Source organism: Scylla paramamosain, chromosome 18, assembly GCF_035594125.1.
Source record: "Scylla paramamosain isolate STU-SP2022 chromosome 18, ASM3559412v1, whole genome shotgun sequence".
In the NCBI taxonomy this organism is placed as follows: Eukaryota; Metazoa; Arthropoda; class Malacostraca; order Decapoda; family Portunidae; genus Scylla; species Scylla paramamosain.
Window position 1 is genome coordinate 20,966,910 of NC_087168.1, and position 12,740 is coordinate 20,979,649.

The 12,740-nt window shown below is 41.9% G+C and overlaps 2 protein-coding genes across 7 annotated transcripts in view; both read left to right on the forward strand.

Annotated features, from left to right (window-relative positions):
• Positions 1-325: 325 nt before the first annotated feature.
• Positions 326-7,722, forward strand: LOC135109257 (ankyrin repeat family A protein 2-like). 4 transcript variants are annotated; one of them, XM_064020520.1, is made up of 8 exons: positions 326-358; positions 1,542-1,676; positions 2,278-2,404; positions 2,541-2,659; positions 2,929-3,033; positions 4,106-4,253; positions 5,204-5,281; positions 6,799-7,722. In XM_064020520.1, the coding sequence occupies exons 1-7, from the start codon at positions 341-343 to the stop codon at positions 5,251-5,253; spliced, it is 702 nt and encodes a 233-aa protein (XP_063876590.1). In that variant the 5' UTR covers positions 326-340; the 3' UTR covers positions 5,254-5,281; positions 6,799-7,722. The 4 variants fall into 4 exon arrangements, with proteins under 4 accessions (XP_063876590.1, XP_063876593.1, XP_063876591.1 ...); XM_064020523.1 differs by lacking the exon at positions 326-358 and adding an exon at positions 687-925 and having other exon boundaries at positions 1,516-1,676; XM_064020521.1 differs by lacking the exon at positions 326-358 and adding an exon at positions 688-925 and having other exon boundaries at positions 1,528-1,676.
• Positions 7,723-10,893: 3,171 nt separating this feature from the next.
• Positions 10,894-12,740, forward strand: part of LOC135109255 (follistatin-related protein 5-like) — a 129,537-nt gene continuing 127,690 nt past the window's right edge. For 2 of the 3 annotated variants that reach the window (XM_064020515.1, XM_064020517.1), the window contains exon 1: positions 10,894-11,046. The gene's annotated coding sequence lies outside the window, so the exon portion shown is untranslated. The remainder of the gene's footprint in view (positions 11,047-12,740) is intronic. The other variant, XM_064020516.1, reaches the window with a different exon arrangement.

A 12,740-nucleotide genomic window follows, 5' to 3' on the forward strand; every position in this document is an offset into this window, starting at 1 on the left:
TTGTTTCATTCTATCAAATTTCAGCACCCAAGGAGTCATTAACTGATCGTACGCAAAGATCTCATTAATTTGAGGGTGCATGTGACTACAGCGGGTACCTACTTACATTAAATGGCATTCCTTGAGGAGACAACGTCATTTCAAAGCTATTTTGGTTTAATCTTTTATGAGAACGGGGTGAAATAGATGTGCCATTGAAACACCCTTAAAACCCGAGTAATTTAAACTAGAAAGTAGTGAAGGTGCGGCACAGAGGTGTTTCAGAATATAGTGTTCCTTAAAGATTAAAGGTCCTAATAGCGAGCGGTTTAAATTCCCGCCCTTGTATCAGCTAGGAGTGATGTTGCCATATGAAGTGGTAGGTTAATAATTTATGCATGGTTAAGGCTACAGTTGTCAAAATGTAATACAGTCAAAGAGTTTACCTTCCCTAACAAGAAAGGCTATATTGACTGTTCTGTATTGTCTTGTTTTAAGGAAACCATAATTTTTTCCGTAGGCTACCACTTCTTTAACTTCCTTTAATTATTTTCTCCTTCTGTCTATCCTCCTGTTTTCATGTCTGCTTGTCTGTATGTATTTTTATGTCATTTATTTATATAATAGTAGTATCTAAAGATTTTTGAAGTTTATGAGGAAGTTACCATGAGTGAGCAAGTTTAGAAAGAGAACGGATCTTTATTTACATCAAGGCAGACCCAAAGATATACTGAACAAATATAACAAAACCGCAGAACTTATCATTAGTACTTTACAAACATGAAAATAAACTACACGACTCCTACATACACAACGGGTGGAGGTGGACCAAGATTATATAAGAACTGGTAGAAAATTTACTCCTACGTCTGGCAGCTTACAATAATAACAAGGAGAGTCTCCATTTGGGGGAAGAACTTTGCTTGAATATTCCTCTTCATTAGACGTACGTATCTATTTTTTCTCACTTTGTACACTCGTGGCATGTATTCCTGTACCCCTATACCACTTGTGTTGATAGACACCCAAACTGTTTAGAGTGTATGTGCTATGTTCATAGTTATCCTTGCCTTGTCTTACTCACCTTTGTTTACTCCCCTGTTTATTGGTTTGTGCTGTGTGCCATTAGATAACCGTGTGGTAGTTATATTTTGTGGTTAGGTTAGGTTAGGCTCCACTCCCCATACCCACTGCTAATAATTGCAGTTTAGTACTTAATCAGAAAAAAAAGATTCATGTAACATACAAGCTTCAGGACCTGGTGGGAAAGCAGGGTCTTAAGGAGAGGGAAGCAAAATTATGCCAAATTTGGACATTCATAAAAAAAAAAAAAAAAAATTCAAGGATGAGACACCACATTTTGAAAATGAGGAAATTTCTAACCTAATCAAACTTTAGCAAATCTAAACTAGGTAAATCTTACCAATAGTTGCTTCTTATGTGGTATGTTTCTGTAAAGAAATTAATATAAAGATCTTAGGTTATACTTGTTTAGTTTCATATAATGTGTCCCTAAATACCATGTTATCTTGTTAGTGATGCTTACAGAACTGTACACACAGCAAGTCATGGGATCATCATCAGAGGACGATGGAGAGCTGGTGGTGAAGGAGGAGAACATAGAAGATGAAGTAATGGATGATGACATGGACTCCTGGGATGACCCTCCTCGCCGGTCTGCCTTCTCTCCATATCGAGTACGTTGCGTGAGTCTGGCCGAGGAGCAGAAATTATTTGAATTTTTATTTTTATATTACATGATTACCAGATTCTCAATCTTGTTGCTGCTATGGTTGCCCTTTGCTATGATTTAGAGTGCTGTAATAAAAAAATGGTTTGAAGGATGTACAGAAAAAAGAGAATAGGGTTTGATTTTGGTTTCTCTAGGCTGTAAAACTATTGAAAAGACTGTAGTATAGAAGTGTTCAAAGCAGGGATTGCCACTATTATGCCTGACAGCTTCTTGCAGATTACCTTATTTTCTTATGTTCTTATGTTCTTAACTTGTATGTGACAGGAAAACTTGTGTAGCATTGAGAAAAAAAAGTCTGAATTAGTGATAGTGTTATATCAGCAAGTTTTCTATAATGATCCATTGAATTATTTTCCAGCTACATATTAAACTTTAAAGAAGGGAAAGAACTGAAGAGATGATATCGTCTTTAAAATTTATTTTCATGAAAGAAGCATGTATGATGAATGCTTAGGATCATATTCCTTCAACTGCTGGGGTAGAGAACCATCCATCCCAGTACCCTCATGCTTGTCTTTATAAGCTAACAAAGAGTAATTTTGCAGCCAGTGACAGTGCTGACCAACCTACAACGTGGCAACATCCAGACCCAGACTAGCCAGGCCGAACCAGACGACTTCACACTCCATAACCGAGCAGCCATGGGGGAGCTCTCAGCACAGGACTTGAGAGGTGGGTGGTTGCATGTCAGTATTGGATATCATTGAGATACAGGGTGTCCTCGAGTTATAACAGACTAGGTGGGGGCAAACGTCTCATCAAGGTCTTTGAGTCCCCTTAATTTACTTTTAATATTACTGGCTTACAGAAGTTGAGGTGGATGAGGTGGACAGCCATGGCTTCACCTCCCTGATGTGGGCGTGTCACTATGGCCAGCTGCCCACTGCTCGCCTCTTGCTGCAGCACCGCGCAAAGGTTAACATGGAAGTAAGTATCAGCGATGCCAACAGTATATTTATATATTTCATCCCTGATTCTATAGACGTGGTCAATTTGAGCTCTTAGGGAAATCATGCTCAGCTGGACCAAGACTCTGTGTCAGTCTGAAACTGTTTTGCATGGTGTTACATGAAAGAAATTCATAATTCCAAGCTACTGTATTTATATTTTACCACTCAGCAGTGGCTATAATTAGATTAAATAAGGAAGTGACTGTTGGGCTGAATACTCATGTTGTAACTCTCATATTATTCCAGGGTGAGGATGGGGAGACAGCCCTGCTCCTGGCTGCTAGTAACGGCCACCATGAGATAGTGAAGCTCCTCATATCCTGTGGGGGTGATCCCTGTCATACTGACCATGTAAGTACAGTCACCAGGCACAGTGTTGGTGCCTCCTGTGGAAGGAGGTGCAGGACTCTCAGTCAGCACAGGTGTATGTTATTGTACCAATATGTATACTAGTTATGATTTCATTCACTTCCATTTGGTGTGATATGTGTGTTTCCTCAGCAATTACCGTTATAAAGGTAAAGTTGGGGGCATATGGTATAGCTGCATTGCCTTATTGCTCATCTCTGTATCAATGGTGTTTTAGTTTGTGGTGGGTGTCATCCCTTACCCCAGGACACAGGACCACAGTGTCATCCCAGTTTTCACGTTTTACCTTCCTCAGGTTTCCCCAGCTATCTGTTTATTTATCAACCTAAAGGAAGGATGAACAGGTGAATGAGCTGTGTGCTGACTGCCCTGGCCCAGATTTGAACTAGTGTCCAACTTGTAGCAAGGCATGCTAGCCACTGCACCAATGAAGCAGTGTTACCATATGGCTACCTGCTTTATTGATCTGCTCTAGTTTATTTAGGTGTAATGGCTAAACATGAATGGATGCATTCTATTGATTTGTAGATTTTTTTTTTTTTTTTTGAATGCTCTCTCTCTCTCTCTCTCTCTCTCTCTCTCTCTCTCTCTCTCTCTCTCTCTCTCTCTCTCTCTCTCTCTCTCTCTCTCTCTCTCTCTCTCTCTCTCTCTCTCTCTCTCTCTCTCTATGATTTTTCATAGATATTGTATGATTTTCATGTGAAATTATTTTTTATAAGAACCATTCTGTATCCAACATCTTTCAGGGCCAACACATACTATTCATAGTTACACCACACAGGATTTGCATGTATTATAAAAACATTACACCTGATAGATAAATACCATTTGCCTAAACTGAAAAGTATGTTCTTGGTCTTATTCATCTTGACTGAGTTATGTGTTGTTTGATTTTAACATAGGAAGGTTTTATTGAATTGGTTACTTCTGTGTCATAGCATCACTGTGTGTGTATATTTATATATTTAGTTAGCATGTACTTAGTGTAGCTCATGAAGTGTGTCTCCCCTGGGTATGACATGGTGTTGAGTGTGACAATGCTGTGTTGTTACAGATGGGCAACACTGGCCTGATGTATGCAGCACATGGTGGCCACTCACACACTGCCCATGAGCTGCTAGAGCATGGCGCTGATCCCACCGCCACCAACCTGGCAGGAGCTACTGCCTTCAGCATTGCCGTCAACCGTGGCAATAAACAAGGTAAGCTGCCAGGTTTTGTCTTTGGTGATTCTGATTAGGTTTTCAAAAGGACACAGTTAAGGTTCAAGTGTGCCATAGTTGTGAGGCATAATTGATGGTCCAGTACTGTGTTTGAGAGGAGAGAAGTGGTGCATGGTTTCAGGATTCCTAATAAAGTAAGTGCCAGATGTAGGCAGGTGTGAGTTGATTATGAGAGGAGGGAGATTGGAAGAGATGAGTGAGTTTAAGTACCTAGGAACAGTGCAAGTCAATGTGAAATAATAGCTAGATAAGAGAGAGGGTTGTGAAAGATGAATATAACAAAGGATCACTTGCAGAGGTCATGAAAGGGAGAAATTTGTCTATGGATGTAAAGTGAGGTTTAAGGAGTACTATTCCCTTACCAGTATTATATATGAATCAGAAGCCTGGATCTGGAATGGGGTACAACTATCAAGAGTGTGTGCTGTTGAAATGAGCTGTCTGAGAGGAGCATGTAGAGTGACAAGAGAAAGTGAGAGCAATGGTTGTATATGAGCTCCTGTGCAAGTGGTGGAATGGGGGAAAAAGGACCAAATTGAGATGGTACAGCCATGTTGAGAAGATAAAGAGCAGTATTTATCAAGAAAGTGTATGTGAGCAAAAATGAAATGCTGACAGGAGAAGAATGTTGCTTTGGAGGATGGAAGGACAAGGTAAAGGAGTGCTTGTGTGACTGAGGTGTTAGTAGAGGCCAAGCACCTGAACAAGCAAGAAGGGAATATTTGGATTAGCAGAGGTGGAAGCTTTTTTACCATGGCCATTCCCTTACAGGACACCCTGTAGAGGGAGCAAGGCACCAGTGATAGATAGGTAGCTTGATTGATTTGCTTTCATATATGTACTTATCAGAGGTCCTCTGCAAATATATGTTATGCATGTCAACTTTACTTTCTGTATTGCAATTTCATATAATGTCTGCATTTTTACAGTGCAACTTATTCTGGAAAGAAGCTTGCTGAAGTTGCTGGAGGGTTCCTAGCTGCATTAAGCATTGTCAGGATGGAGAGGTAAGTTTCTTTCTCATGATAATATTTGTAATTGGCTAAGATATCCAGGGAGGAATGTTTGTCTTTTTAAGGGAATTTCAGGTTTGCGTATTTTGCTATCTCAAATCACATATGAACATTTAATGATCAATTGATGAGTGCTTTATCCTTATGTCTGCTTGTTCTTCTGTCTTTGAAGTTGTTTCATAAGCAATACTGAGATGGAGAAAATCTCATCATCCTCACCATCATCATCTCATAACATCCTTATTTTCCCCACTGAGATTGGATAATTTTTCCTTACTGGGTTTGGTGAACACAAAGAGAAAAACCAGTGATCATGTTCAGCCAGAGGCTGTATTGCCACCTGCTTTGCAAGCTTTTTAAGTCACCCGTTTGTCTGTCTGTCAATGTAGGTGGCTGGGATCCTCCTTAAAAGGAAGCAGCCAGGACAAGACAAGACATGCTTCGCTTGAGGAATTAAGATACAAAAAAGAGGGCTTTGAGTTTTCTCGCTTCGTTAATTTTTGTTACCTTTTTACAATGAATGGGGAATACTGCTGGAACATTCCTCCAACCCAGCCACCAAGTGTGGCAAGGCCATCATCCTGCTGCAGGGATGAGCACTTCATAAACTGTTAGTTTTTTTAATTTGCCAGATATGTACCTACTTTACAAGTGACATTTCCACTGCATGTGATTGGGGCAGTATTCAGCAATACAGCTATGTACTCATATATCATGTTAGTGCCAAGTGCTAAGGCATGTTTTGGCAAGAGACTGGCAAGCTCTGTGGTACAGTGCTCAGATTGCAGCTAAAAGGTTGCAAGTTCGATCCTGTTTCATGACTAATTTTTGGTCAGAGGGGCAGCAGTCTTGTGTAACCCTATCAGAGCTGTTATGGTCTTTTCTGCTTAGCTCTTGTGACTTACACTCAGCTTGCAGTTCTGACATAAGTGACCTGACTAATAGCTTGACTTGAGTGCCTCAACAGAATACTTTGGCTTGTCTGGTCACAACCTGATCATCATGAAATAACTAGAAATATAAACTTCATGATATCTAGCTATATTACAAATACCTGAGTGCCTCGGCAGCAAGCTGTGATTAACTAAATCGTAGCTGCTCATCATAAACAGACTGAATGGGATTTGGTTTCGGATTCTTTAGTTTGAAAATCAACATAAACATCATCTCGGCAACAACTTATTATATTGTGAATGTTTTAAGTCCTTCACCTCATATTATACTTTTTTTTTAATTCTAAATGAACATTGTGAATTTTTGTGTGGAGAATATTATAATGGGTGTGGAATATAGACAATTGTAAATTAGATGGTGATCTATTCATGGATTTCTTTGCAGAGATTTAGAGTTGTCAGTAACACATTTTTGCTGTATCCCTGTATCTGTAAGTTTTTATGGCTTAAGGGAAATGAGAATGATGCACAAAGGGATTCATTGCTCACATAATAAGTAAATTAAGGAGGAAATCCATTCTAATCAGCATCATTGTAACATCTCTTGTTTTATTCCAGTGCAAATGGTCATATGCAAGCTGACTCTTTTCCAAGCTGCAACTATTCTTGTCACTTACAAATTCAGAAGAACCAGACTTTTGATAGGATGAGTTTTTTGTCATTATTAGATCCGTATAAACTACTACTAGACTCTCTTTTATACATTAGAAGCAAAGTCTCTATTCACATACTGCTGGCTGTGTTGCTGTGCTGTCAGTGGTCATAACGAGTCCCTAGGAACATTTTCATGCCTCATCTCATTGTACAGTTTTGCATACATTTTTGTAATTCATGGGTGCATTGTATAGAGATATGTTATATTGATAAAATTCATTCATTTATTCATTAGATACTAAGGCCTTCACAAAAAAAAGTTTATTGAGGATGTATAGTACAAAATTGGCATTATTTAGTAACAGATGTAGCTTATTTTTTTCCTTGCTTCTGTGTATAGTTTGTGATGATGTTCATTATTGGAAAGGTCTATTATACACGAAGCTGTACAAAGTGTGTGAATTACGTATCACATTTACTGAATCACTATGACAAGGGAGACTGATACTAAGTGGTTTCTGCAACAAGACAAATTCTATTACATATTTTATAAATAAGTACACACATTAAGAGTTGTGTGGTTGATGGAGTGCTGTGTTTTAGTTATTAAGGAATACTAACATTAGTAATTCAGATGAAGAGAAAGGAAAGATATGAGACTGGGTGATTGATGGGAAACTGGATCTTCAGTATAAAAGAAACATGTCAAACTTGGTACTGAAGTATAGTTCATTTCTAGGCTTAGTAATTGAATCATACTCTCAGGATTAAAATATTAGTGTGCTCATATTAGTATGGAATTTGCTATACTGATACTGGATTTGTACCTATGAAGTTATTAAGGTCTGAAGGGCTTGTATAAAGTGTGCCAAAATTAAAGTGTTTATAATTATACAGTTGGGTTCTTAAAGTATTATTCTTTCCCTGCTGTGCTTTGAATGTTGACTTGAAGGCTCAAATGATAACACATGCTGAAAAATAGTAAATCATGTGATATTGCAATCTGCTTCTGTGGCATTCATTCTTAAGAATTCCTTGAGAGTAGATGGCAATGACAGTTCTTCTGGGAACAGCCAAATGTCTCAGATCAGAGGTGGATAACACACCAGAACAACTGTAACCACAGCTAGAACATAAAAGAGGAATTTATGCCACAGTTATATTAGCAACAACCAATGTCCAGAGGCTGACTGAGTTGGGATACCTCAGCATCCCAGAACCAAATCCTATAATTTTTCCAGTTTAAGAATAAGATGCAGCAGTCAAGACTGTGTGCTGCAAAGATGACTGACCTGAGCAGAGCACATGGAGTGAGAAAAATTAATATTGTGACCAGTGAGAGCATGTGTGAAAGATATGGCCATATAGCCACCAATTGATATGGACTGTTGTGATGGAATGGATGAGAAGAAATGCTGCTGGCTTGTCTGCTGTGAGGAGCAAGATGTAAAAATAGTGAATATAAGGGAAATCAAAGGTCCAAATAAAAGGCCTCTTTGAAGGTGAAAAAGATGTGTGAAAGAGTCATCAGAAGAAGGCAAGGGCCTACACAAGCAAAGGAGGGTGTGAGGCATCAGAAAGTTATCAATATAGATAGCTATATCTACTATCATTCAGACCCATCATGAGTTGTGTCTAGGGTGTTTCCATCACCTATAATGCCTCAGTGCTGCCCAGAGAACCTAGGCATTTGTCAAGCAGGAACATCTTAGGGGGACACATAACATCCTCAAGAGCCACAGACAAATTGTCCTACCACTGAGGGAGTTCTGAGTATTTCTGCAACTGGACTTCATATAGTTGGACCATTTAGCTGCCATTCATTCACAGAAACACAGCTGCCTGTAAGAGGTAAACCAAAACTGCTAATGTGGATCCCCATCACCACTTTGAAGCATATGAAAAATGGACATGAGTGAGTGAGTTTCCAGTCAAGTATCAGCCTTAGATAAAAAGAAAGTGAAGAGTACAAAGATGGCACGTTATATGGCAGAGAACACTAACCCTTACTCACACAAGAGACCAGCTATCATAAATGGAAATATGACGGAATAGAAGTTATGTATTACAGGTATAATACAGAAATACTATGCTGCATTGGTACAGTAGCACAATAAAAGTGATACTCTGCAGATAGACACATATATTAATGAAGCTCTGATGCATATTGTGTTGAAGTTAAAGGAAATTATCCCTTGAAATTATGTCTTACTTTCACCCAATGGGGATATATGTGCTGTGTTCAGAGACAGTTTTAACATTTCATCCTTCATGGGAATCTAAAGTAGACCATATAATTTAAAGAAACAGTATTAATAGGAACAAAAAGAAGGTGGGATGGGTGATGATGCTAAATAACAAAAGCAAGTCATAGCTATCCATCACTAGATTGTTATTATTATTATTATTATTATTATTATTATTATTATTATTATTATTATTATTATTATTATTATTATCATTATTATTATTATTATTATTACTGTTGTTGCTGTTGTTGTTGTGGTTGTGGTTGTTATTGTTATATTTTATTTTATTTATTTATTTATTTTTTATTATTTATTATATTTATTTATTCATATATTTTGTGTCCTCACCATCACCACCACCATTTCATTCAATATCCTTAATTTCCCTCACTAGACTGGATGGTTGATGCTGTAGAAGTAAAAAGTTTTCTCATCAGATGTTCGAGTATGTTTGATTTTGAGGTGCCCTTCCTGTACGAGAGAGAGAGAGAGAGAGAGAGAGAGAGAGAGAGAGAGAGAGAGAGAGAGAGAGAGAGAGAGAGAGAGAGACTAAATATGTTATGACAACACAATCAGATCGGGAAGTAATGGTATGGCTGCTACAGTTTAACACATGTAAGGTTTCTATGGAAGAGAGAGAGAGAGAGAGAGAGAGAGAGAGAGAGAGAGAGAGAGAGAGCCCCCAGTCACAGACACACTCATTGTCAGACTCCTCCACAGTCTGGCTCCAGCTCGCCAAAAGGTCACAATGTTCATCTGACACAAATTCACGCAGTCATCCCTCCCTCTCCCTTTCAACCCCACGCCGTCCCGCCCTCGCTCCACCCCTCGCTCCCACCCCGCCCCGCCCCACCGCCCCGCCCCGCCCCACCGCCCCGCCCCACCCCGCCCTCCCGGCCCAACTGAGGTATTTTATTGGATCATTTTGAACCCCACATGCTTCTCTTTAAGTGTACGGGTTCACAGTGTTGGGGAAGTGAGCCTGAAGGAATTTAAAGAAGCTGACGTATATCTTGACCACACACGCACACACATACACAGTCTCTCTCTCTCTCTCTCTCTCTCTCTCTCTCTCTCTCTCTCTCTCTCTCTCTCTCTCTCTCTCTCTCTCTCTCTCTCTCTCTCTCTCTCTCTCTCTCTCTCTCTCTCTTCAATAAGTCGGCAATTTCTCCCCGTCATGCAAGAAGCTGACCCTCTCCGTTTCCTCTCCCTGAAGTCTCTAATCACTTCCCAAGACCCAGTTTTCTCTATGCCATCCTTCCTCCTTCTTCTGTCTTGTGTCCTTCCTTCCTTGCTTCCCAAAAGAACCCCAAGTATTTCCCCACATTTTCCCTCTGCTCTCCCTGGACGAGTGACCCCTCCCCGCCCCGCGCTGGACCCGCCAGGCCACACCACCGCACTGGCGCCAGCGATGAGTCACCGCCAAGCCAGCCCGCTCCTCTTTATGTCTTATTCCTCCAGACACAGTATCTACGTAATTGCTAACTTTCCGGCTTCACGTGCATTCTAAAGTTGTAGTAGTGAAATGCAGTTATAGAACATACATCCTTGAGAATTTGACTTCGTGAGGCATTTGTATGTAGTTGTGGTTGCTCTAGCGGCGGCAGTGGGAACTAATATCGTCAGCGTATTGTACTCGTATAACAGCCTCCCCTTCGCGGGTATCTGATCAGCTCCCTTTAGCCTCACGCCCTCCGCGGCACTATCGCCACTCCCCGGGCGGGATAGGCGGCAAACGATGGCGACGGGGTGGGAGGAAGGGGAGGCGCTGGGGAGAGGAGGGTGAGCGGAGGGTCGAGGGCGTGTGAGGGGTTGCGGAGGGGCGGCCAGTCAGTGTGACGGTGAGGCTGGTGGTGCGAGGTGGCGCGGCTCCGGACTGTTTTGGTGCCTTGGTTACCGCGACGCTCCTGCCGCTCTTCCTCCTCCTCCTGTGCCTCCTCCTCCTCCTCCCCGCCGGCGACAGGTGGGTGTCTCGCCCCTGGGGACTCGCCGCGCAGCCTGGCCACACACACAGGCGGCAAACACACACCCACACGGGGACAGACACACACGCACACGCACTTAAAACATATGAGAGTCGCGGGGAAAAACGGAATCCAGTAAAATAACAAGTTGGTCTGAGCACAAGACTCGGGTATTGATTCTATTCGTACGTCGCAAGAGGGGCGGCGTTCCAGTGTGGACCGTCGGCTTCCTTCTGTCTTCGTCCCTTCGCCTTCCACCCCTGCGGCTCCCGGGTGGCTCAGGGGCGTGGGGCGTGCGTGGCGGGCGTGGGATGTGAGGCGAGGGACGTGGTGCGTGGGATGCGCCTTTGTGTTTGTGTGGCGTGTGATTTGTGTATGTGTGTGTGTGTGTGTGTGTGTGTGTGTGTGTGTGTGTGTGTGTGTGTGTGTGTGTGTGTGTGTGTGTGTGTTGGTGTACTCTGCGTGATTCATGTGATGTGTGCGTGTGTTAACGTATTGCGTGTGTCTGTGATTTGTGTGTAATATGAGAGAGAGAGAGAGAGAGAGAGAGAGAGAGAGAGAGAGAGAGAGAGAGAGAGAGAGAGAGAGAGAGAGAGAGAGAGAGAGAGAGAGAGAGAGAGACGGAAAGTGTTATACAATTGTGTGTGTGTGTGTGTGTGTGTGTGTGTGTGTGTGTGTGTGTGTGTGTGTGTGTGTGTGTGTCACATAATGCTCTGTAATGCCGATTAATACACTGCACTGTAATAATGTATAGTGCATGAGTGTGGCAGATCTAACTCCATCATGCACACACACACACACACACACACACACACACACGGTAGCCTGGTGGTGGTGGTGGTGGTGGTGGCAGTGCGGGCCAAGATAGTGCAGAGCGTCATTATCATAAACCTCTCACCTATGTTATTAGTGATGGGGGGGGGGAGCGGCTGCCAGGTGGGGGACAGGTCAAGGCTGGGAAGGATTGGGCTGAGTTGAGGAAGGAGGGAGAGGGAGAGGAAGGGAGAGAGGGAGTGGTCAGTCTTTTCCCTCTTATAGACTGACTCGCACACGTCCATCACCTTGAATCATTCTCTTCTTTCTCCATTAATTTTGGAACGTGTCTCCTTTCCTTTTTCATTAATCTTGGGGGGGATGTGTGTGTGTGTGTGTGTGTGTGTGTGTGTGTGTGTGTGTGTGTGTGTGTGTGTGTGTGTGTGTGACTGTCTTAACCCTCTCTCTCTCTCTCTCTCTCTCTCTCTCTCTCTCTCTCTCTCTCTCTCTCTCTCTCTCTCTCTCTCTCTCTCTCTCTCTCTCTCTCTCTCTCTCTCTCTCTCTCTCTCTCTCTCTCTCTCTCTCTCTCTCTCTCTCTCACGCACGGATAATTACGTACATGCTCAATCTGTCATACTTTTTTCCTTCCTGATCTTCTGAATAAGTCATGGAGATGTAGATTGATCAAAATTTTTCTTATCTTGCCCTAATTTTTGAGGTGTATGAATAGGCTAGAGAGAGAGAGAGATAGATAGATAGATAGAGAGAGAGAGAGAGAGAGAGAGAGAGAGAGAGAGAGAGAGAGAGAGAGAGAGAGAGAGAGAGAGAGAGAGAGAGAGAGAGAGAGAGAGAGAGAGAGAGAGAGAGAGAGAGAGAGAGAGAGAGAGAGAGAGCGTCCGTCGGTGCACCAAAAGTATTTCGCCCCCACTCGGTAAACTCT

Coding starts and splice junctions, on each gene's coding strand:
- LOC135109257 (XM_064020523.1), top strand. CDS start 1,518: ATGCTTACAGAACTGTACACACAGCAAGTCATGGGATCATCATCAGAG. Junction 2,405..2,540: donor CTCAGCACAGGACTTGAGAG/GTGGGTGGTTGC, acceptor ACTGGCTTACAG/AAGTTGAGGTGGATGAGGTG. Junction 3,034..4,105: donor ATCCCTGTCATACTGACCAT/GTAAGTACAGTC, acceptor GTGTTGTTACAG/ATGGGCAACACTGGCCTGAT.